The 25078-nt window shown below is 44.1% G+C and overlaps 1 protein-coding gene across 1 annotated transcript in view; it reads left to right on the top strand.

The window, feature by feature from the left end:
• The first annotated feature begins 1218 nt into the window (after positions 1-1218).
• LOC144104180 (venom metalloproteinase antarease-like TfasMP_A) overlaps positions 1219-25078 on the top strand; it is a 45448-nt gene continuing 21588 nt past the window's right edge. Inside the window, exons 1-5 of the mRNA XM_077637042.1 lie at positions 1219-1351; positions 5890-5961; positions 6710-6831; positions 13005-13057; positions 20121-20229. Of these exons, the coding sequence (XP_077493168.1) occupies positions 5911-5961; positions 6710-6831; positions 13005-13057; positions 20121-20229 (335 nt within the window). The 5' untranslated portion in view covers positions 1219-1351; positions 5890-5910. The remainder of the gene's footprint in view (positions 1352-5889; positions 5962-6709; positions 6832-13004; positions 13058-20120; positions 20230-25078) is intronic.

The following is a 25078-nucleotide window of genomic DNA, read 5'->3' as shown; positions in this document are numbered from 1 at the left end:
ACGAGACCTTGAGAACTTTCATGTCTGCATATCGAGCGTGGAGCGTACCACAATTTATGTGTGAGGCTGATATAATTGTGAGCTTCGCGTAGCATGAACGCGTTGCAATGCGCTCGCTATAGCAATTATATCGTGGAATCAGAAAAGATATCCAGCCAGCTCGTGAAGGCTGCTAGATGTATGGTTCTGCTACCATGATAGTTAACATTTGTGTGTCTATTCGTTTTTGTCGCCTTTTTGTGTTTAAGAAATAAGTACAAATATTTTACGTTTCCTAAGCACCGTTGACCGTTTTCAAACAAATGCGTACAATATGCATGTGGGCGTTTTTGAGCGGTGTCTGCATGCATGTAAACATTACGACACCGACCTGCACTGCCGCACGGGCATTAATACTTGCCGTTTTAGATAATAACAATAAAAATTCAGAAAAGCCTTATGAAGATGCAAAGACAAGCACTCAGGCGATCCATCCTTTGACTCGAAGAAGGAGAGCTGAGCGACTCTCTGCGACACGATGCCTTATCACGTTTTCAAGCCTGAGGTGATCAAATTAGGGTTCTCATATGTCCTTCGAAGCTTTGGACAAACTGTAGTATCGTATTCTAACTCCTTTGCAACCGTATCAGCCGAAACACTGCCTGTGGAAACTGAATCATTAAACGTAGCAGCCGTTGCGGCGCAACGCGTGCCAAGCAATCATGGAAGAATGTAAGAGCGGAGCAATCACGTGATCAAAGATAGCAGTCCCCATGGTACAGCAGTGTAAAGCGTCTATAGTGTCACATCTAATGATGAATCTGTTGTCGAAGAGTACCGTCGATAATGTGGCCGGGAACGTAACCTTCTCCAGATGACACTTGATAAATCCACACGCTGAGAGGGAACGGGCCACTTGTGAGTGGTTGATCATCCTTGTGAGTACACTCATTATATGGTTTCTAAACTATTTACGCTATCGACTGCTTCATGGGTTCTTTAAATGTCCGCTTTCGTTTAACAAACGCGCTCATTTTACTGTAAGCTAACATTCATTTATACTATACGGGCTCAGTAAGATCGCACATAGAGCCATACCACATTTGTACTGAATGGTGTCAGCTTGTGGTGATGCTTCTTCTTGGGCCACACTCCTCTAAATTTGAAGTTAATTTCAAATTCATTCGGTTACAAAGCCAGTAACCTTCATTCTGCGATAACTTTGCATTTTTTAGAAACGTTAAAGAAGAAAAGAAAGGAGCGTCCTGACCAGTTCATCGTAGAAGTTTGCACTGTTACAAGCATCGAATTCACGTGTTCGTTTAATACAACCAGCGATCTTATAATTTACATTGCGACCTTTCTGAATGCGGTATGTATATTCGTTATCTTTTTTACATTTCTCACAATGCATTACTGACTGCACGTGCAAAAATGCTACACCGCAGGAGTTTTTCAACTTAATCCAACATTCCCATCACATGGTAACTATAACAGAGAGAGCTTGTGCTTTTTCATTTAGGGGACTCAGGCAATAAATAGACTAGTTTGGCGTTTGATATTTTTCTCACTGAAAAAATAAAAGGCTTAGAAGGCATAAAACATAACATGCCGGAACTGCGATTATGAGCGACAAAAAGAGGAAAATGAAAGTAAGAAAACAATGTTACCTAAAGATAAATAAAGATAAATATGTATTACTAAAGAAAAATGACGAAACAAAAAGCAGGCGTAGGGGTGCCTCTACATGTGTGAATGCGATCAATGCAAAAAAAAATTATAAGATTTCACTGAAACACCGAACTTTCCGCCACGTGATCAAAAAATGGTCACATTATTTGGCGAGTCAACAAAGAACACAGGAGAACATGAAAGGGAAATATATACACATGCTCTCCTCTACCAGTGGTTGTCAGGCGTTGCATTAAGCATGAATTGGCCTTGCCGTCTTGGCACCCAGTGAGTGACCTTTTCCCCCAGGACGGGGAGAAGACGGCACCGAACCTAAACAAACTTTTCAAAACTTTCTGTCTGCCCTGTGGTGTGCCCGCTGCGCTGCCACCTGAGCGGCCCATGGGTCACTTGCTTCACCTGCCCTCTGGTAGGTGAAGCGACTACGCGGCGCGAAGGATGCAAAGTTCTCTCCTGCAGTACGCTGGGAGTGCGAGCACTCCTCATGGCGCCTGAACTTATTGTATTTAAGCAATGCGCGCGCATGCCAAGTACAAATTGAGAACTAGAGCACAGGTCTCTTGACGCCATCCATCAGCGCTGCCAAGAACCAGCTTTAATATAATCTCCCTATCAGCGCTGGGCGGTGATTTTGGTCGCCAGCTGTGCGCGCTGACGAGATCGATACCCTGAACTGATCAGCTTCAGCTCTGCGTCAAGGCCTGTGCGCGTAAACTTTGCCGTCGCCGTCATAAGTGTCAAAGCTGAGCAATGGAGGCAGTGTACAGAACTGGGAACTGTGTTTTGGAAAGGGTTTGTTCTGCGAGTTAAATTAAGAGAAAAGGACCGCTCAGTTGTGTCAACAGCGCCAGTTAGATGTCACCGCTCACAACGGGACAAGGCCACTGGAGAAGACGAGCTTATTACTCATTATTCATGCTTATTACTAATCTCAATTACGGCAAAGGCAGTTTTTTATTTTATGCTGTCTCTGCCTGCGAAAATCTTTAATAACCCTGAACACCCATTTATATACTCCAAAGCTAGTTGTGCTGCAAATCTCCAGCATTAGGGTATACAGAAGGCACATGAAACAGACATTCTACATTTTTGTTGCATTCATTAGAGACCGAAGAAAAACATTGATGATTCAAAACATGAACTGGAAGTGCATCAAAGTAATGATGGTGCAAAATCTAGAACGGCTGCCGCCAAAAGATTCTGACTGCCAGAGTTGCGCCCGCTCCTCCGCTAGTTCCACGCGTTGAGATGCAGAGTGGTTGGCCTGAGAGTAGTGCTGTAGAAGTCCACTGAACTTTCAGAACCATGGGTCTGAGGCACTTACTGTTTAGCGGAGCTAAACACTGTTTGTTATTCTATAAACAATCCCCGTCTGTTGGGTATTTCACCCAAAGTTGGGGTGGTCAGAAACGCCATTTTAAAGTTTGTATTGACCCGTGCCCTCTCGCAGCAGTAAAGCTTTCGAGCTATTTGGCGAGGGAATAGCCGCAGCACACGCAATACAACGCACCGCCGCAGGCAACGTGTAGAATCTCAGTCGTCATTCGACAGCATTTAAGGCCTGCACGACATCAGTGCTCGTTCAGCGTGCACACAACTAGATACCATTCGGACGAAAGGATCCGTAATGGTAAGCCTCATGTTCAACGTCCAATTCGCCGCGATTTCAGAATGATACTCTCTTGTAAGCTGAGCAAAGTAGCTGAGAGCATTTGGTGCTTAAAAATAAGGCCAACGTGCAGGTGGCGTACAGAGCCAACAGAACTGAAAAGGAACAAGCGGTACATAAAAATGGCTTTCAGACAACGAAGGCTGTGATACTTTTGATCCACAGGCAAAAGACCAGCATTCTTGTTCCTCTTCTTTTCCGCAAGCACCAGCAATCAAATATTTTTTTCCACTGTTAGGTAGCCTGCTGATAGTTATAGCTCAGTTTTGCGTAGATACGTCCCACAATACTTGAAATCATAGTGAAATGAGGCACTTGATGGCTTTTAATTGTTTCAGTGATCTGTCATATGCCCAGGACAGTTTAGTTGTAGCTATGCGCGTGAAAATTTATCTGCTGCCGTCGCTATTCATCAGGTTTACGCAACTGCAAATTACGCTTCAGCAGCATGTGTTCCAGCACGATTCATTTATATTATCAAAGAAAGGTCCTTAACATTTTGAATTGCTGAGAAACTTTACAAGTGGTGGCCGGAATGCTAATACCAAAGCATGCAATGCACTCCGCTACCATTCTCTTCTCTCCTGCAATAACAACTTCTCTACCATGAGGCCGGCATGGTAGGGCAGTAACTTGTTTCAAGTATTTGTCTGTGTTTCTTGAAGGTAAGCTTGAGCGTTGAAGCCATTTTCAGTATCGATAAAGAAAAAATTTATTTCTCACTTTTACATAATTGTGTTGGATCCTACCAGACATCTCTGAATAAAAGCTTTTGAATCAGGCTCTAGAAGCATAAGTACCTGAAGGTGGATGAAGCTTTAGCAACCACATTTAACAGCGTAATGTAGGTGGATATGAGTACAATACTTTATGAGAAAAACCTAAACTGGGTACGAGTTTGCTGTGGCTATATATATGACTGGAAAGCGTGGAATCGCCCTCCAAATAAACAGCGCCGATAGAAATTTGATGCTCAGTTTACTAAATAGGGGCTGATTTGTTCTTTTGCTCTGGGCTTAACAAAGCATGCCATCTCACAAACAACACTGACTTCTAGCACTTGTCTTCAATATATGTGTCATTTGGAAAATGCATGAATAAAGATCGATTTTTGCATCTGTACTTGAGGATATCATCCGTGCGGTTCTTTTCGCAGAGCGAGTATATCATTACGGCGGCCTGAAGTGTGTGGCACTAAGAAGAGTTGTATATTTTTGCACTTGATGTTTAAATATATCAGCTTGAAAACTTTAATAAAAACTTTATCTATGGGCATTCAGAATAGACTGATAAGAGTAATTTTTTTTGCTCGTGAGAATGTGCAGCAGACACGTTTGTTACGATCCAAATTTACGTTGCTTATGTAGTCATACATGTCACTGACAGTGATCAGCTTCATAAAGCAGCTGTCGAGGACACAAATAATAAAATTTAGAATCATGCGAATTCAAATGGCAGATTGGCTGGGACAACAAACTCGTGCTAATGACATCCTAGTCGGAATCAAGAGAAAGATACGTGCTTGGGCAGGGCATGCAATGCGAAGACAAAATAACCATTGGTACTTAAGGGAAACGGAGTGGGTACCAAGGGAAGACAAGCGTAGCAGGCACAAAACAGACAGCTTTAGTAAAACTATCGTCCTAAAGCTGACGTTCACAATTGGTAGCAATTTTCTGGAAGGGGTAAGGAAATTCGTCTAGTTAGGACAGGTAGAGATCGGTGATCTGGATCATGGGAGGGAAATAACTAGAACAATAAGAATGCCATAGAGCGCATATAGCTTGTTCTCTCAGATCATGAATGGCAGTTTACCAAGATCGCTCAAGAGAAAAGTATACAACAGCTGCACCCTACCGGTGCTCACCTACGGGGTAGAAACCTGGAGGCTAACGAAAAGGGTTCAGCTTAAGTTAAGGACAACGCAGCGAGCTAAGGAAAGAAAAAAATGATACGTGCAATCATAAGAGACCGCAAGCGGGAATATTGGGTGAGGCAACAAACGCGGGTTAATGACATCCTAGTCGAAATCAAGAGGAAGAAATGGGTTTGGGCAGGGCATGTAATGCGAAGGCAAGATAACCGCTGGCCTTTAAAGGTAACGGAGGAGACTCGAAGGCAAGGCAAGCGTAGAAGGAGGCGGCAGAAAGTTAGGTGTGCGGATGAGACTAACAAGTTTTGCAGGGATACGGTGGCCGCAGACATAAAGTATAGGGTTAATTGGAGTTACATGGGAAAGGCCTTTGGCTTGAAGTCAGCGTAGTCAGGCTGATCATAGTGGTAGTAATTCATATACTGCGAATGTTTTTCATTTCGAGCAAGACATTTCTCTTTTATACTTGATTTTTGGGAGAAATTTAATCAAAAACCAGTGTTTTTGTTGAATTGCTTCGAAACTCTTTTTCTCTCGAATGTTACAAAAAAACATAAAATAACTGGAGTATTCGAAAAAATGCTCGCTACAGATAAAAAGAATGCATAGAATTATGTTTATTAAGCAGCGTTACATTTATACAAGACTTATGCAGTTCACTTTTGTACGCTTGAAGGCAGCTCTCGCGTTCCTTGACATGACCCACCCAAAGATACGACTGCAACTAAACCAAGTTGTGACGAATGTGGTAAGCACCTTTCCTCCCTGCAACATAAATTTCGCTCAAAGGAGATAGAAATCTAGGTTAGTAGGTGACGAGATTTAATGTAGAAAAAGTGGACAAGTATACAAGAGACAGGAATTCATTGTTTTACTCTCTTGTCTGGCGTCTTGCTTCGAACTACTTTTTTCTACCATTGGTGACAAGAATTTTAGCGGTGGCTAAATAACACATGCGCACTATATTCTAGCACCATTGCTCAATAAATATAGTGGCCCTCTTTCCACGCTCACAGGTATATGATCTGTGCGATATAAGCAGGGCACTTCCAGCAAAAATTATCATAATGATAGACAGCACAAAACATCATGTGCTTAAATTGAGACAAATAAAATTCCGGTTGTTAACTGCACTGAATTGACGGCATGTACCGAACGAAATCATGGAGTTAGGTTTCTAGTGCGTGCCGCAGCAAATAATAAAATGGCAGAACAGCTCTTGTAAAATGAGAGTTGTCGTGAAAGTATATATTGCGTAATGAAAAATGAAGAGATGAAGATTATATCTTAGGTCAGTTTAAAGGTTACAGTCACTGCCATGAAAACTAGTTAATATCCAGGTTTCTTAGTTTCAATCGCCGAACTGGACTACTTCTTGAACTTCCAGCTTCCGTGGCCATAGCAGTTACTTTTTTAAATCCGCATGACATGTTCGGAAACAATCTGGTTATATTATTTTCTTTACAAGATGCATCGTTTTGGTTTTATTTATCTAGAGTGATAAAGTCATTAACAAGACTGAAAACGGAGTGGACATACACACGGCATTGTACAAGATGGAAGATCTAGCACAAATAGGCGCCTTCAATCGCTGCGATGTTGCTTTCCTACTGTCAAGGTAAGACCTTCTTGTACACACTTGAGATATCCGTATCTTTGTTTAGGGCAACACGCGAGAATGTCAAGTAGAAAATTTCAGACGGACTGCCGGGAGATACATCTGTCCACTTTTTATGACGGTACGTTTCTCGGAACTGCCACTGGTAATTCCGCCCGTGAAACATACTATCAACTATTTAAGTGGCAATGTGTTACTGCACCGATGGACACCTATGAGAAACACAGAAGACAAAATTCGGTATGGCTAGTCTTGACTCGCAGGAAAAGATAAAGTAACGGCTACGTTTTAGTTTCGGAGGTATCTGAGTTTGGCACCGTTCGTCGCCTAGACATGCAGCGCACCTCATCACTACTTGATTATTTCAACAATAAGGCAAGCTCTGCTGTCTTTTAGGAATCCTTCCAACATGCCACGATCTTGGGCAAGCCCCTTATGCACGTCCATGCGATTGTTATATGTCCACGTATTTTCACCAAGATTCTGCGCAGGTGCGATTATGCATTTAACCTTTTTTGGGGGGGAGAGGATGCATGCGAATATGTGAAGCTGATGCAGCACTTTTCGTATTTTGATATGGCCGCGGCATGTTTTTATATTCCTGACAGCAAACAATGAGAAGAAGGGTGCGGCAGTCGTTGAGTCTGTGTGCTTAGGTCTTAATAAAGCCATCTTGCTGATCAATTATGATGACTCGTTTCATGTAGTACTACAACTTTCATCACTTCATGTCTCTGGAGAAAGGAGCTTTTATAACTTTTTCTATTTGACGAAAGCAGTTATTAATTTTTTATATGCATGGAAAGGTGGAATGACCTACGTTAAGATTAGTTTTATTTCCTCAAAGGCTGTCACACAAGGGTTCCAGTACATAGGGGTTTGGATTACACTTGGAATAGGAAAACAAACCGCGACGAGTATTTAGCTTTGAAGATGACCAGTGACACGTTCATGGAAAGCAGATGATTCGTTCTCGAGATAACATTTCTAAAATGACATCCACTTTCCCATGATCTCGACATACATGCATTTTTTGTCCCATCAAAATAGATGAATGCCCTCTTTTTACTGCCGCTTAATTAAACTGTTTTCAAAGGCCTGACGAAACAAATTTTTTTAAAATATTGCACTTCAACACGCAAGTAGCAGTGAAGAAAGCGGACAAACTATTTGCTTTTTGCAAAGTCTGTCACCTACCTTTGATGTCGTTTTCCTAACAGGAACATGGTAACATCGGGCATCAACCAGCATATAATTGATATTTTCTAAATCGCAGCGAAAAACGTGGGGGTGGTGTCGCTATTTTGATAAGAACCAGCTACATGTGTGAGGAACTATCCAGTCGTAGCATTTCAAACAGTGATATAGAAATGCTTATTCTGTGGTCAGGTCACCTGACGGTCTCTGTCGTGCATCGCCCGCCGCAGGGAAACAGCCAATTTTCTTGATAGCGTCGAGCCTGAGCTTTCTTTTTTTTCTCATCTGAAAAGTACCGGTCTTACAGAGCAGATGATTTTAATGTCGATATGGGTAGCAGTAGACCTGCACAGCCACAAATGGCAACTATCTCAGAAAGCTGCAACTTTTGAAACCTTATTAACCAGTCGACGCGTATCACAGTCTCTCCCTCCTCTGTATTAGATCTGATCATTGCAAATGAACTGAACAAGGCTTTTATAGGCCGTATCGTGGCTGACATTAGTGATCATCTGCTTTTATATTCATGCATCGCAAAGGTTTCTTGCCCGCAGCCTACCTGTGCCATTCGACGGCAGCTAGTCACTCAGAGGTGACATGAAGAATTCAGAGACCGATTTTCTCACGTAGATTGGACTCCCGTGTAAAGTGAGGATTCCCCCGGCATCGCCTATTCAAGATTTTTCGGCTATCGTACTCCAAAATTTAATTACTTTTTTCTTATAATTGCGGTAACACCGGGTTCAAAGGCATTCAAAGCGTGGATGACGCGTCCATTTAGTCGCCTTGTTAGTAAGAAATACAAACTACACGCAGATTTTGTAAGATCCAAACCTACTGAACAACTTACACGATGTAAATCTTTCCGTAATGAAGTAAATAAAGTAATCAGGACTGTGAGAAATGAATACTACGCAAATCTCTTTGCATAACGCCTTGCTAAAAAACCCCAGAGGAAAATGGAGGGTACTAAACACACTCTTAGACAAATATTTATGCACCCTGTCCCCAGCAAGTCTCGAAATCGACGGTTATGTTATCTCAGGAGTAGATGTCACTAATGCCTTCAATGATTACTACGCTGATTGAGACGTTAGTCACAGTTCCAGTGTTCCCGCAGGTACATATCGTTTTTTGTGTGCAAAACCCTCGGAATATGTGTTTTTTGAGCGAACTGTGCAACCAACGGTGTATTCCGTTAACAATAACTTAAAGAACACAAATAGCCTCTATGCTAATGACATCCAGGGCAGGTCTGTTAAATACATCCTTCTCGAAATAGTACAGTGTTTCACGCACATTTATACATTAGCACCTCAGACAGCGGTCTATCCTGTCGGTATGCAACTGGTAAAGGTGGTAATAATTTATAAGAAAGGCGATAAGAATGTTCTTGGCAATTAAAGACCTATATCGGTTCTCCCGTATATTTCAAAAAGTTTGAAAAAATATTTTTTCTGAAGCTGCGAAAATTTATTAAAAAGTATTCATTAATAATCGATTATCAATACGAAGTCACACCCCACAGATCGACAGAACACGCCCTACTTGCACAGAAGGAATACGTGCTTAACTGTTTTGTAAAAAAAGTTACTCACGCTTGGTATTTTTGTCGACTTCACCAAAACATTCGATAACGTTAACCACCGTACCCTTTCCAAAAACTGGAATATTATGGCATTCGCGCTCCTCCGCTAAACCTTATTATATCATATCTAAGCACGAGACCTCAGTACGTACAAACTGACTGCTACTGCTTCGACATCGCAACTATTACAAAAGGCGTACCTTAGGTTAGTATTCTTGGACCCTTGCTCTTCAACTTATATGCATACGATATTCAAAACTTGAACGACAAAGCGAATTACATCATATACGCGGACCACACAAGCCTTTCCTGTAGCTCCGATAACATGCAAACAATTACTGACAATGCAAACCAAGCTTTAACCACCTTAGAAACATGATCACTCAACAATGCTCTAAAAATAAAGAAAAATCTGCTGCGTTAATTTTCGATTCCAATCGATTCCAATTTCCAATTTATTTAGGTCATGATACTATCAGATACGTACATAGATTCAAATCTCTCGGCATTCTGTTTACATCGATAATGACATGGGATGCCCATGTACAAGCTATCTGTTTTAAACTTTCTCGATCTATTGGAATTATCTGTAGCCTTAAAAAAGTTTTACCCTTGTAGGTGAGGATCAGTCTGTATTCCGCGTTTTTTATTCGGCTTTAAGTTACTGCTTTCTTGTGTGGGGAAATACGACTGTGACAAATATTAACAATCTCTATTATATAAAAAATGCTGCTGCTTGTTGTTGCCAATTTACCTTATGATTCACCGATCCCGCCAATTTTTCGCGCGAACAGGACTGTGTCCGTGACACACTTGGTTGATTAGAGGTTTGCGGTCTTTTATAAGCGAAAATATCAAAAGAAGACATCTATTTTTTTTTTAATCTTGTTACACTTACACCCCGCCAATTTTCTTAAGACATTAGAAGCTGCGGCTCGTATGAAACCCCACAAATCAGAACGAACGGCGGTTTCATGATGCTGTGATCTATCTTGCCTCGCTTTCTTCATTAATTCGCCACCTCTATGCGGAACTAAAGCATTCTTTGTGCTGGAAAGCACCATGCTCGAAATTTTGTTTCTGTCAGTATAAGTATGTACTTTCTAATTTTTTTTATTTCTACAGTATCAACTGCTAATATCAGAATTTAACGCGTTCGTATTTATGGTGCTGTCAAGCCGAGGTAATTTGTACACAGTGTCGTTGCAATTTTCTACTACGTCAGTCGTTGTATATGTATGTTTTCGTGCGTCATGTGCTGCTATCAACATTCACGGGCGGCGAGGCTTGTCAAGCAGTGATGGAACATTGCTTTTTTCTCGCCGCCCCAAGTTTTTTGTATTTCGCGAAAAATCATAATAAAGAAATGAGTGAAAGTGAGGATAATGAGTGCTACTTGCAGAGACACAACTACGTTGCACTCACACTTAGTCATCGACGATACAACTCATGAAAGCTGCTCCAACCTCCCTCTAAGGTTTTCGTCGTCGAAACAACCGAATGCCGCGAAATCCAGAGCAGGAGGACTAAAGATTAGATGGGACGAGCCTTGTTATTGAGAGTTTATGGTTGAGGTCCAGGGATTTGGCAGCTCCCCGCTTCCCTTACTTGTTATTGCAAAGTAGACAACTATCTCAGCTCAGTGAGCGAACGCAATGCAAACAGCCTGAACGCACCCAGCCATCTTTGAACTCTCCTACTATCTGCACGTGGTAGCGATTGTGGCTCGGGTTGAGCCAGTGGGCAAGCCTGTGCACTTTCCTTTTCTTTCTTACTGGTAACAACAACAACAACAACAACAACAACAACAGCCTATCGGAATGTACTGGCCCTTTCGTGTGGGGATGAACCTCGCAGGCCATCCCGTGCATTTTTGCATTCTTGCACCACCGTCTGATGCAAATTTTGCCGAGATGCACCCCTCGAGGTATTGCCCTTTAATTTTCGTTGCTGCAAATTGCCTTCAGACGTTCGTAGGATTGCCTCCTTATTAGTTATCAGCGGGAAACTTGTCACAATTGGCTTCTACGTCCGCCATTCGCGATAAAATCTTTACTTATATTTACGGTTATTGGAAATCGTTTCGGATGACAGGCGCAATAAAGACTGCAGCAATGTGATTGCAAGTAAATGGTTCTGAAAAATATAAAGGCAGAACTTTAAGCATGGTCATTCAAATCGACAATCATGGCAAGAATAAATTCAGCATCATGGTAGCAATGCTGGCTGTGTTATATTTAATTTGAATACAACAAAATGAGTGAAGATTTATAAGCGGGAAAGCGCACAGAAGTAACATTCAGGGATATTTATACAGAGCTTGGTTCTAAAATCTCCAGTGTGTGAAACTTCCTGAAGAATATGTTTCAGGAAATGTGAGGGTGCGCTAAACGTTTTTATACCTATGGTAAAAAACGAATAGAATTTATTGCTAAAATTTCCATGCTGGCCACATCTTCACGAGCCGACAATGAAAGCAAAAACCCTTGAATTCGTAAGATGCGCAAAATAGCCTCTAATGTAAAAGAAAAGGTAAACCGCACAAGTGTATTTAGCGTTCACTTCTGATACGGAATTCAAACCACGAACTTGATAATGCTGCGCCGCCTGCTTCGTTGTGAAACCATGCCGATCTTAATCTTAGCATCGCCGATTCGTTGAGCTGCCATATCAGGAAGAGGAAACGGCTGAACACTTGATATTTTTCTGTAAAGGGCTTCACTCTACAGTGGAAAGCAGCGGGGTTGATTTATCCAAGGCATTGGGGTTTAAGGACAGTGAAGGGAAAGTACATTTTAAGCGGGTGGAAGTAACCAAGCGAAGGTTTATCTGATTGGTGACAAAAATCAACACAAGATAACATTTTACAAATCATGGTGAGGTGGCTTGATCCACCGCCCGATTTGAAAGGTTTAGCTTTATTTCATCGATTCATCCATCCACCCACCCTTCCTTCCGTCCATCAGTCCATCCGTTCGTCCGTCCGTCCGTCCGTCCGTCCATCCATCCATCCATCCATCCATCCATCCATCCATCCATCCATCCATCCATCCATCCATCCATCCATCCATCCATCCATCCATCCATCCATCCATCCATCCATGCATCCGTCCGTCCGTCCGTCCGTCCGTCCGTCCATCCATCCATCCATCCATCCATCCATCCATCCATCCATCCATCCATCCATCCATCCATCCATCCATCCATCCATCCATCCATCCATCCATCCATCCATCCATCCATCCATCCTTCCATCCATCCAAAAAAGAATATGATATTGCATTTCTGTAGGAGTGAGTGTTTCAAAATCAGCAGTGCATTCTTCAAAAGGAGCTTTGCTTTACTGATTTTTCTTTGTCTGACATGACCTTTGTTTCATTTCACGCAGCGAAGACATGTTTCGTGTGATAGACAGCACCTATATTGAAAAACGAGTCATGGGTAAGTCTCGTTTTGCTTCAAAAATCATACCAATGTTTATGATAACTATTGATAACCGTCTAAAATGCCTAACCTTATCGTCTGCAATCACCTTAGAACACGTAATGTTCTCTGTGCCACTTATTCTTTTACTGACATGTTGTGTTTGTAAGCCTCAAAACTTGTGCCATAATTTTTGAATGATAAAGCATCAGCTTACTTCCGCAGAGTGCATTAATTCATGGTCGTGCTACTATAAATTGCGTGCCCTAGAGAGGCGAAAACTTATTCCCGCCAACGCACTGATAGCACATTCTTTTCAAGCACAGTGAAGAGAGAGCATAGCGGCTCTCATCTGGTTGTCGGTAGGAGTGTGGCATATGTTTTCGTGTGATGAACTGTTTTTGTCTGTATGCCTGGAATCACGCGTACCCATTCGGAATTTCCAATTCGGCGGCTTCACCTCGACCTGGAAGAACATCGAATATCTCATTGCTCTTCAGACGGATTGATGCCATAGTAGCCTGAACTAGAAAAATTGCAAATAAGAGTGGGCAGTAACTTACTTATGTTATGCTGATCTAAGAGCCGTTTTTGAAAACTAGAACGTTGGCTCCCAGCCAGTTAGGTGTGCAAGAATGAAAGAGGAACGGTTTTGCCGCTGCACTGTCGGCTAATAAAAATAAGCAAAGACTAGTTAAAGTAACAATGTTTACAGAGTGTTATTATATCCAGTTCCTGGAGAAGTAATTTGATAGGTAATCCTAACATTTTCTCGCGTTTGAAACAATATTGAGCGTTAGCGCGAAGCACTGCCTAAAACTGAAAACTATGCATTTTAAAACCACCCTGCTGGCTTAACTACCTTAAGCTGGGAGAAGACGAAGACCTAGTGGGTGGCTACGTGTCTGCTTCTAGGTCTGTGTTTTCGCTTTTCGCTGTCTTCTCGCGTGTGGCGTGGTTCGGACAATGCCTTCCGTGAGACCGAATGCTGATGATGCCCCTGCGGAGAAATTACCGGCAAGGTGGACGCATTCTCAAGTGAGAAAACCCAACAGGAACCCTCAGGGGCAAGCTAGGCTTAGCCCGGCGCTGCCGAGCGAGGATGCGCTACGCGTCTGCATGGATTCTGCGTTGTCGACGACAGCTACGCGGATGCCCGCTGTGTTGCCACCTGACGCAGCCTCCACGTCCACGCAATCATCAGCGCCTCTGGGCCTCCAGCCTGTGCCGTCCTTCGATGCTACGACTTTTCCCTGTGACATGGACTCCTCCACCGCCTCCGTGCCCGTGGCACTCGCTCAAGAAACTGTGCCCGTCGCGCCAGTTCAGTATTAACACCAAGGGCCGTCACCAGCGTCTGAGCCTCCTCCACAGATGCCTCCCGTGATTCAAGGCTCTCTTCAGCCTGCTGCAAACTCGTTCCGCGTTACCATCAAGCCTACATTGCGCTTTGATATGACTGTCATCCCTGCCCGGAATGTTCAGGCCACAATTGACCATGCCCTTGGCTCTTCGAACTACTGCGGGTTTGTCGTCCATCGCCCATCGAACACCATCACGGTAAACTTGTCATCCTTGATGGACGCCCAGAAACTATGCGCAATTACGCGGATCCCCCTGGATGACAGCAAGCATGTCCCGGTGTAAATATATTTTGCATCTGGTCCTGACACACTCCGCTGCATGGTTTATCATGTCGACAGCACGAGCCCTCCCGAGGAGGTGCGCGCAAATATTCGCTGCTAAACTCACGTTGTTCAGCGAGCACGGCCTGTGGGTTGCGGGGCTCATACCTGCTCATCCTGCAAGGCCCGTTGACTCTCCCGAAGTACCTTACATACTACGGTGCGATCGTCAAACCACAGCCCTTCCGACCTCGTCGTATTTTTTGTTATCACTGACACAAAGAAGGACATATGCGAAATACCTGCCCTAATCCAGCAGCTGTGGCCGACATGCATGAACCAACAGTTCTTTGTGCCCTGTGCAAATCGCCGGACCATGAAATTCGCTCCCCTGCTTGTCCAAAGAAGAAGCAAGCGAAGAAGTTTAACAAGTCGCCTCCAAAAATGGTTGTTCCTACAAGTAATCGCTTTGCAGCTCTCGCATGTGACGACGACTTCCCTGAACTTCCTTTATCTGAGCCCGCTGCTCACCATACGTCTCCTCACCAGCGTACATATGCACAAGCGGCTCACCTTCCCGGATCAAATGGTACGCCAAAACGTCCAGTGCATCCATCAAATGTGGATTCCACAGATCAAGACACAGCTTTAGACAATGCAATCGCGGAGGCTCGCCGCCGACTAGAACTCACCGAACGCCGGGAACAGCGTCGTTCTCAATCCTCTCGAAGAATTCTAATAACTCGGGAGCAATCATCAGAGGAATCACCTAGGGTAAGCACTGGGCCACAATCAGGTGCCGACTACCTGTTAGCCGTGACTACCCCGACAGTTGATAAGATATTAGCGCTGATGAAGCAGGTGACGTCCCTCATCGCGGAAGCTCTCCGGCCTCGTCATGGATAGCGCATTATCATCGGTGGTGGTGCAGTGGAACTGTCGAGGATTCGCTAATAAGGCCTCTGAAGTGAACATCCGCCTTCGCGACAGAAAGCTGAGGGTATGGGCGTTCCTACTGCAAGAGCATAATGCACTCCCACGCCTTTCAGGTTTCTGCGCATATCATTCACCCTCTATCCCTCATCGCCGTTGCACCGCCTCCTCCCTCAGCCCAGGTAAATCTGCAATTTTATTCACAGTTCAGTTCCGCACACACCGCTCGACCTTTCACGGTGGTGCAACACACGTAAATAGGTTGTCTCCCTTCTCGTAAAACCTGCACGCACACCCCTTATCCTAGCTTATTTTTATAGTCATCCTGGCTCCGCATCTCCCAATCTGGGATGGGTTCGTTTTCTACGCTCTACCAACTCGGGTATCCCTATTCTAGTTGGTGGTGACTTCAACGGCGCACACACTGCGTGGGGTTACCCATCGGATTCCTCAAGGGGTGCACACATCCAAGGGAGCTTCTCGGATCATTCTTTTCAACTTTTAAACCACCCGAATACTTCTACCCGCCCACGAGGTGGCCCGTATTCCCTGATTTGACTTGGTGGTTAGGCCTCGGTAACCCTCGTTGGGCTATTGATTCTGATACTTGGGGTAGCGATCACAGCCCTATTTTTATCCCCCTCACGCCTACGCATCTACGGAAAATACGCCGCACTGTACGAATAACGTCATGGGAATCTGTACGCGCAGACAATCATTTATCTACATTCAACCCCTCTTCAACACTGTCTACTCTCTCTGCTGTTCTCGCTACTCACACTATTACCACTACTGTAAATGAAGACGACCCAAACCCGGACATACATCTTTTGAATCTGTGGGCTCTTCGTCGCCAGGCGGATCTTTACGCTACTCGTCACCCCGATGACCCGTCGGCTCTTCCTACTCTTCACCGCGCAACTGCACGAGTGTAACGCAATGCAAAGCGGCTAGGCAGGCAACGCTGGGCTGCATGGTGTGCCCGCCTGTCCTCTAAGCAGGGCAATCGACATCTTTGGAGAGTGTTTCACGCCATGGAGCGCCCTTCTCAGGTTGCAGATTACACAGAGAGCATTCGCCTCGCGCTAAATGTGGATGAGGACACATTTGCACACAAGCAGCCCGTCAATTTTATACAAACCATGACTGCACCGCTACGTCTCCACCTTACTTATCGGTTACAGAGCGCTCCGATGGGATTACTTCTGACCTCACCATGGGCGAGCTGCCGGCCTCCATTGAACGTTTAAAAACTACTACTACCCACGGGCACGACGGCATACCTAACTCCTTATTCCGTAACTTGGAAGGCAGGGCTTTGCAAACCCTACTTGGCACATTTTACAAAGTGTGGCTTTCTGGCGTCATGCCGGGATACTGGAAGCATTCTATTGTGGTTCCAATACCCAAGTCAGGTCAGCCTCCAGTATCTCTCTCGGCCCTTCGCCCAATTTCCCTTACGCCTACCATCTGCAAGCTTTATGAAAACATTCTAGCCGCACGCTTGTCGTGGTGGCTGGAATCCCATGATTGTTACTCAGATTTCCAAATTTGTTTCCGCCACAAATTGGAACAGAGGACGGCCTTGCTACTTTGACTGCTGATGTTCTTGACCACTCTCCGCAGAGTCACCTTGTAGGAACCGTAATCGCTACAGACATAACAAAGGCATATGATAACATCCTTCACTCTGCCATTCTTGCCTCCCTTCAAACTCTAGGTCTCCCTCACCGGTTCCTCCTCTCTATTCACGCCTTTTTAGCAAATCAAACCTTCTGCGTTCGTGTCCACGGAAAGCCTTTTGGTAATTTCACTTCCAATAGAGGAGTGCCGCAGGGTTCCGTTCTCGCCCCCACATTATTTAATGTGGTTTTAATTCCTCTTGTTCGAGCCCTAGAGTCCATTCCTTCTATCCGCGTGCTTGCGTATGCCGATGATATAACCTTGTGGTGCTGTCATCCAGATGCGTCTATTCATCAGTCGGTCCTTCAACACGCGCTGGATGTATTGACATCTCGCCTCCCACCTCTGGGTCTAACACTCTCTCCTACTAAATCATGTTTCATTCGAATTGGAAATAAAGCCGGCTTACGGAAAGCTCCCCCTTTAAATTTTACGGTACATAATTCTCTCATTCGTCAAGTAGAAACTGTTCGTATTCTTGGTCTTCTCCTCCATACATCTGGGACTGGCACCCCGTGGCTGGCAGCCACCCGTAAATTGGCCCACGCTACTCTAGGTCTGATTCGTCGCATAGCTATACGCTCTGGTGGTGCACGTGCTCATACGGCCCGCCAGCTTGTGCGCTCTAACCTTCAGCCAGGGATAGTATATCAGGCACAATTTCAACGTCTCACCCGCAGACAGTGGGACTCCCTTGAAGCTATCAATCATGAGGCTATGCGCGTCATAACATATCTGCCTCGTTTAACACCCGTACCTGTGCTACAGGAGTTCGCACAACTTAATACACTCAGTGAAATCATCGACCAACGGGTGGCAAATAGAGCTCGAAAACAGTCTCTCAAACTTCATCGTTTAAAGACACTTCCACCGTGGTTCTATTGCCAGCTCACTGACAATCGCCCCACTGTTTCCCCGTCGGTATCAGCAGTGTATCTGCCTGAAGGGTGCATATTATACACGGATGCATCACATTCTGCAGAGAGGGGAGTTACTGCTGTGTATAGTCCATCTCATCCGCATCTCAACTCTCGCGCGAAGTATACTGCGGATACGTGCACTCCCCTGGCATTGGAACTTCAAGCCATTTATAATGCCATTGCTTCCCTTCCGCTCGTTCCAACATTCAATACAGTTCATAATTACACCAACTCCCGCGCCGCCCTTAAACAGCTTAAGGCTGTTCGACGAACGTTCCAGATTTCACAATCAATTCATGGGCTCTGCGCGAAGTATCCATGTCCTGTGCGCATACACTGGATTCGCGGCCATGCCCAGGATCCACATAACATTCAAGCGGATGCTATGACTCATCTTCATACAGTAGACGATCCGCCACCTTCCCCTCTTCCCCCAGATCCGTTCCTGTCCCATGTTTCCGATTCCGAAGTTCTGCGCCAGCGAACACGCGCTCTAATTCCTCCGTGTTCGCACCCTCTCCCCCGTAGTCTTACTCGGCAGGGGGAGGTATCCGTGCGCCGGATTCGGGCAGGGGCCGCTCTGACACCATCTGTCCGTCATCGGTGGCGTGCCAAAGATCTGCCAGCACCTGACAGGTGCCCTCAATGTAGCGATGCACCGGACATTTGCGATGTGCGGCACTTGTTATGAACGTGCCCAGCGACGGCTACTATCAGAAAACGGCTCCTCAGAGAGGTGGGCCTGCGGTGGAAAGGCGAAAGTGGCTACGTGCAGTGAACTATGGACAACCGTTTTATTAGCAACCTGTGCGAATACCTCAGCGCAACGGTTCTTCACTCCTTCTTTTAACTTTCAATCCAGTGCATTCCTTCCGCCCACTTCCTTTTTCAACTTATGCCTCATGGCACACTTCTCGAATAAAAGAAAAACTACCTTAAGCTGCAATTTGTTTTCAACTATATATCTTAACTACGATATGAGATAGGATGCGGAAAATAGCTTCCAAAACTAGCCTTGCCATAGCAGGAAAAAAATTTGCGCGGCTCTTTCTTTCCACCCCAGAGTCCAGGCTTCTTAAATAAGGCTATTTATTGCTAGTGAATACGGATCCCAATCCGTATTTTAAGTTCCTTTATTCTGGCTGCGGGCCTATCGTTCATTCTAAGTAAACGGTGCAGTTAAGCGTCGACGTTCAATATCTAAAGTTAATTTTGACAATGTATTGATTTTATCCCATTTGAGCTTGCTGATTTATGTCTTACCTTTTTATGCACTTTGTCATGTTTGTCTGCTTATCGCTGATATATGCCGCTTTCTAATAGTAGAAGCTGTTCAATTATTAATATTAATATTTTTACACTTTGTATTTTAATGCAGCATTTAGAAGGTATGAGCCGTCAAATAGGTAGTCATTTAGCAAGGATTACAAGCAAATTTTCACGCTGTGAGCATATATTGCCACGCATTAGAATTCGTTTTGTTTGACTGTAATAGTTTTGTTTTAACCCCACTCCCCTCTATAATCCTTCGGCTCTTGAGGATACTATAAAACTAATTAGTCACGGTACCGTTCATCATACTTGCCACGCCAACTCAGTACACTTGGTTATCTGCGAATAAAGCAGAAAAGCTGCTGTCAGTAACAAAGTATTATTTACGCACAGAGTACACTGCTTCCTGTACCCTTAATTAATACGAGAAACGTTCCTTTCAGCAAATGCTACGTGCATTCGCCCAGCGTTTCCAAACGTTAAAATCTACCGACCTCTATTCTCTCCGACCTGAGAGATTTGACAAACATTCATCGAGCTTCTTTGCGCAAACCGCTAGTACACCTGCGGCCCAGGAATTCATTCTATCTAACAAAACCACACATCATATTAGAGTGCACTTATTTGTTGCTGGCTTGTATTTTTCAGGTATGACTTATATAGGGGGCGTTTGCAAGGAATACAAAGTTGCAGTTGCAGAAGACAAACCGCACACATATGAAGGGGTGTTGACACTAGCTCACGAGTTGGCACATTTGTAAGTTCTTCACACCATTTACTTTGAATTCCGTACATGTGATTTTTTTCTAAAAATTGCATTCAACCAAAATTCTTTCTATGTCTACCCTGGGGTTCTGACCGGCATGATAATTGAGCGGTGTGTTGGCACATTGGTGGAGATTTATGTTTTACGGACCTACTCTTGAATTCGACTCGTAATGAAGGACGCCTCACTCGTCCCACAATGATATGCTTGGAGTTGGAGATTGGTTGTAACTGAAACTTCCTAATTCCTCTTGTTCAGAACAAAAATGTTTCTTAATCCAGAACTTTCCTCGCAACTCCGCCATCATGAACCGAAGGTAAAGAAAACAGTGGGAGGGTAAAACGCAGCTCATGAGTATCGAAAATGAGTTATTAATGCTTAAACCTACCCATTGACACCCGAATGAATACCTACAGGATGACATGAAATATGAAGGAAAAAAGACTTTATGGTTTGAAGGTGCGTAGCAGGACAGGCCTTTTAAATGTATCGCTGCGCAAGTGAGTGCTTGCAGTCTGTGGATGCACGAAACAGTGACTGCGTGTAGAGCAGTTGAAAGACAGGGTTATATAGCATCGAAAATGTCCATTTTTCCACACAGAGTGCCATGCTCCTTTTCAAATATCTTTATACGCTCCTTCCGCAAGTTTCTTTCTCCGTGTCGCCTGGCGACAGAAATAAGGTCTAAACGTTCACTTTACACGGAGAAATTGAAACAGTTCTGCTTCCTTTTATCAGCGACAATGAATACTATAACTCTAGAGGTTACACAGCACGCTTAGGTGAGCCACTCGTCCATCTAGCCAGTTTATCTTAGCACAAGGAGGTGAATGGCACTTCTGTAACTTGTGTATATCCGACGTGATTATTGTGTGCCGCAAGAGGAGCGCCCTTACAAGCGAAATTCACGAATAACAGACACGTCTAACATACCGTACAGAGCGTCACCGTTACCGTAGTACCGGGAGCCTGGTCGCCTTCAGTGCGCATGCGCAGATCGTAGAAGGGAGCCAGATTGCGATTCGTGCCTGGCAGTTGCGCGGACGCCTCCCGCATCGCAGCCAGTCAAGGCATGCACACTTGCGGTGGGGCGGCTCCTTGTATTCCTGTAGTGGTTACACAGTACACGGCAGTCTAAAGATGTGTAATACCGCGTTCTATGAAACATTGAAGTGGACGCTGGCGGAAAAATCTAAAGTACCACCTCTTATCGGGCCGCGTTCAGTGCAAGAAATTTGATGGTGGCCTAGCCCCATTAGGAAAGGATAAAGTAGCGTAAGCGCGGCAACATCTGGTTTAGAAGAGTCAATATATGAAAGGAGCGCATTCACTACATGCGCCTTTAATCACGGTTAAACCTTGAGCCGTCGTGGCGGAGTGGTAGCGTCTCCACCTTAAACGCCAAAGGAGCTGGTTCGAATCCCAGCCACGACACAGGTTTTTTTTTATTCATTGAATGTGCGGGGGGGGGGGGGCACGTGGTTGAACACGGCGGCGCGGCGCCGTGGCTGGTCACGTGGTTGGTCACGTGACCAGTCACACACGTGGGGCGGTTTTCAGCAGATGCGCAGACCGGCGAGGCCCGCGCGGCGGCTCCGGCGCGCCAGTTGTGCGCCGTGTGAAGTCACTGCTCCTCGCGCATGCGCAGCACGGTTCTCCAGGAGCCACGCAAAACTGCTCAACCTCGGCCAGTGTAGCTTACGCTACAAAACTGCAGGCGCGCCAGTTCACCGTAGCTATACGCAGGACGACACTAACAGCCGTCCTTTTCGAAGCAAAGCAATGCGTCATAATGAAAAGATGCCACCTGTGAGGCAGCACAGGCGAAATGCTGTCCACCACACGCCCCTACCTCCCGAGAAGCCGTGCTTAGCGTTTCTGCCTGCATAAAATCTCCGGCAGTTAGTGCGCACGACGGTTTTTATGCAATGAACGCGGCCAGGTCACAAGTTTTACTTGCAATAATGCCGCCAATGGCCACTTCATTGGTTTTTCCCTGTCACATTCGCAGCATCACCGAACACGGATATGTTCACGAGTTGTCCGTCTGAGAGCGCTGTAATCGCGCGCAGAGCACAAGCGGGTGGTCGCGTGGAACTTTTTCACATTTCACGTGCTTTCTGTTCTGCGAGATAAAATTCTTCTACAGCATACATCAAAACAAAAACTCATGAATTGCAGGTACTTTGGGTACCGTTACATGTTGGAATCAAAATTTTAGCTCGTAACTCTATAGCTAAACAGGAATTTTTAGCTTAAATAAATATTAAAGTGAACTAACTGCAATAGTACTCTCAGCAAATGCATACAATAACCAAAAACATGGTTGAAGCTGCTTCCACCCATTGCTTCTGTATGTTTTTGATTTTTGGCTTACGTAGCTACAAGACCTGTTATATTAAATGTTCAGTAAGCCAAAATATGCGCAATTTTGCGTCATTTTTGTTATTGCTGCATTTTTGGTCAAAAGATTATACCTGTATTAAAATTATGGTTTTGGTCAGTGCAGCAATGACCAATGGTTATTATAGTATCATAATTATTTAGGTTCACTGCACTGCTCAAGTCTCAATGTATACCTGTGCAATCATTTCGCCTTCTGTTAAACTAATTTTAACATGTGTGCTTGTGTCTTAAGCCTAATGCACTCAACATTAGAAACTTTAGAAACTTTAGTTACTTTTGACCGCAGCGGTGGCCAAGTCGTTGAGCATCCTCCTCGCATGCAGGAGATGCGGGGTTCGATACCCAGTGCTGCCGGGTACCCACCGGTTTTACAAGTTTTCTCTTGGCCTGGTGCTCGCTTTATTTAGAATGAAATGCTTGGGTAATGGGTCTTTCACCCCACCTTGAGAAAAGAAAAAATACCTTGTGCCATGACCCTCTTTGGCAGTAGATGCCCTTGCGCCATAAAAAGCCATAATCACCAACTTTAGAAACAAATGAAAAAAAAAATATTGTATCGTTTTAACATCTATGGAATAAGAGATTGCGATGTTTTAAGATACACAACTAATGCTCTCGTTGAATCTAATTTCAACAGTTTTCCCCCAAAAAGTTCTCTCATACATAAATAGAATTTTAATTGCAAAAGTCTTATTATTACAATTAGGCATATGGTTCAAGATGAAGACGGTCCGCGCCAACAATGCGCGCCCTTCAAAAAGCCATACTGCGGTCTAATATTGTTAAGAAGCAGCGCCAATGGTATTGCGTTTTCGAAACTCTCCAAAGTGACATGACTTTTAGTGACTTCTGGCTACTCACCTCGACTTGGAGTCAAAAGCCTAAGTGTGATAGTTAAAATTTGAAATATAGCAATTTTCATTCAAGTTTCTGGATTACAGTACTGACTTGCTTTCTGATGGCCCCAGACATTGGAATTACCTTTTCTTTTGCCCGAAAGCACCTATACCTCAATATTTTCGGTCAGAATCAATGAAAAGACAGTATATGTTCTTCATAGTCACAGGTAAACCACCATAGGAGCAGTGGTTCCTTTCAATAAACAAGGAATCTAAATTTGTAAAATACACGATCTAAGGAACATTAAGAAATACGCGAGCAAATACACTAATTCCAGGTATTTGCTGATAGATATGTTGATTCGGGTAGGGCTGTTCGTTATATCTGTAAGGAAACCAAATTTCAATTTGCCAGACGTTATTGCAACACAGACGGGATGGTTCACGCAGTGTAGCACCTAATTCACTCAAGCAATTGTTGGTCTAATGATACGTAAAATGATGGAAGGCTACTTAATAAAGAAAGAGGAGTAATCGTCGCCTTGAATGCAAGATAATGAATCAGCGTTAGATTTTAACTTATGTAGTGCTCCCTCTGCGATTTTTATTGAAAACGCTGAAACGGTGCGTACATAAACGTTTCGCAGAATTTTTAAAATAATTTTTTCTTTTGCGCCTTGTAAACTACCACTGCGCGCACAAGCTAGGAATCCGTAAGAGCTTTCGAATTGGAAGCTTACCTAACGTGGTATAATAAACTGTTTGCAAGTTAAACAGTATCCCATGGAACATGAATTGTTGCTATTAATATTTCGAGCTTTATACGACCAGAGCGCAGAGGCAATCATGTAAATAGCAATGCATTCAGATCACTCTGCAGATTCTATTGGGACACGCTTAAAGCGTTTTGTAGGTGGACATTTACAGTAATGCATATGTAGCTTACTTCACAATGGCATGTGCTCACCTATTCTACTGAAACGAATGCGTAATTGGGAATGAGATCGAAAATAATGCGTAACCTTTTTATGATTTGTGGATGAATCTACAATTATTCGCAAACATATGCAACTTCAAAAAATACTCTCGATGGTCTCATTACTACCGATTATTGAACCTATTATTACCCATTTTAAAAGCGCTGGGTACCCGGCAGCACTGGTTATTGACCCCAGCACTCCCTGAAAGCGAGACGGATGCTCTAATACAAGGCAACTAATTCAGTTAAATGCAGATAATTTTTCATGAATATGATGGCTGCAATATAATATCCGTTAGCGAAGCTTTCAAGAAGAACACTTGCTGATTATTACACGATTACTCAGGAACGTTTCATTTGCGATTGTGAACACCGGATATCTAGTTTGCATTGGAAAACTGCGGTGACATTAGGAAACAGAGAGAATTGGATTTTGTGACTGTACGAGTTACAGCAGCATTTTTCAAACTTTCATAATAATACATCTGTGAAATAGCCTGAAATATGGGCTTGGGTATTCGTTGGTTGCCAATTTCAAAAGTGCCAACCATATCGTTGTCCAGTACAAAAAATTACGCTGAGAAAAGTAGCGTATGGTTTTTCTTTGGAATCCTTT

The sequence above is a fragment of the Amblyomma americanum genome, chromosome 9, assembly GCF_052857255.1.
Source record: "Amblyomma americanum isolate KBUSLIRL-KWMA chromosome 9, ASM5285725v1, whole genome shotgun sequence".
NCBI lineage: Eukaryota > Metazoa > Arthropoda > Arachnida > Ixodida > Ixodidae > Amblyomma > Amblyomma americanum.
This window is presented reverse-complemented; position numbering and strand designations above follow the sequence as displayed.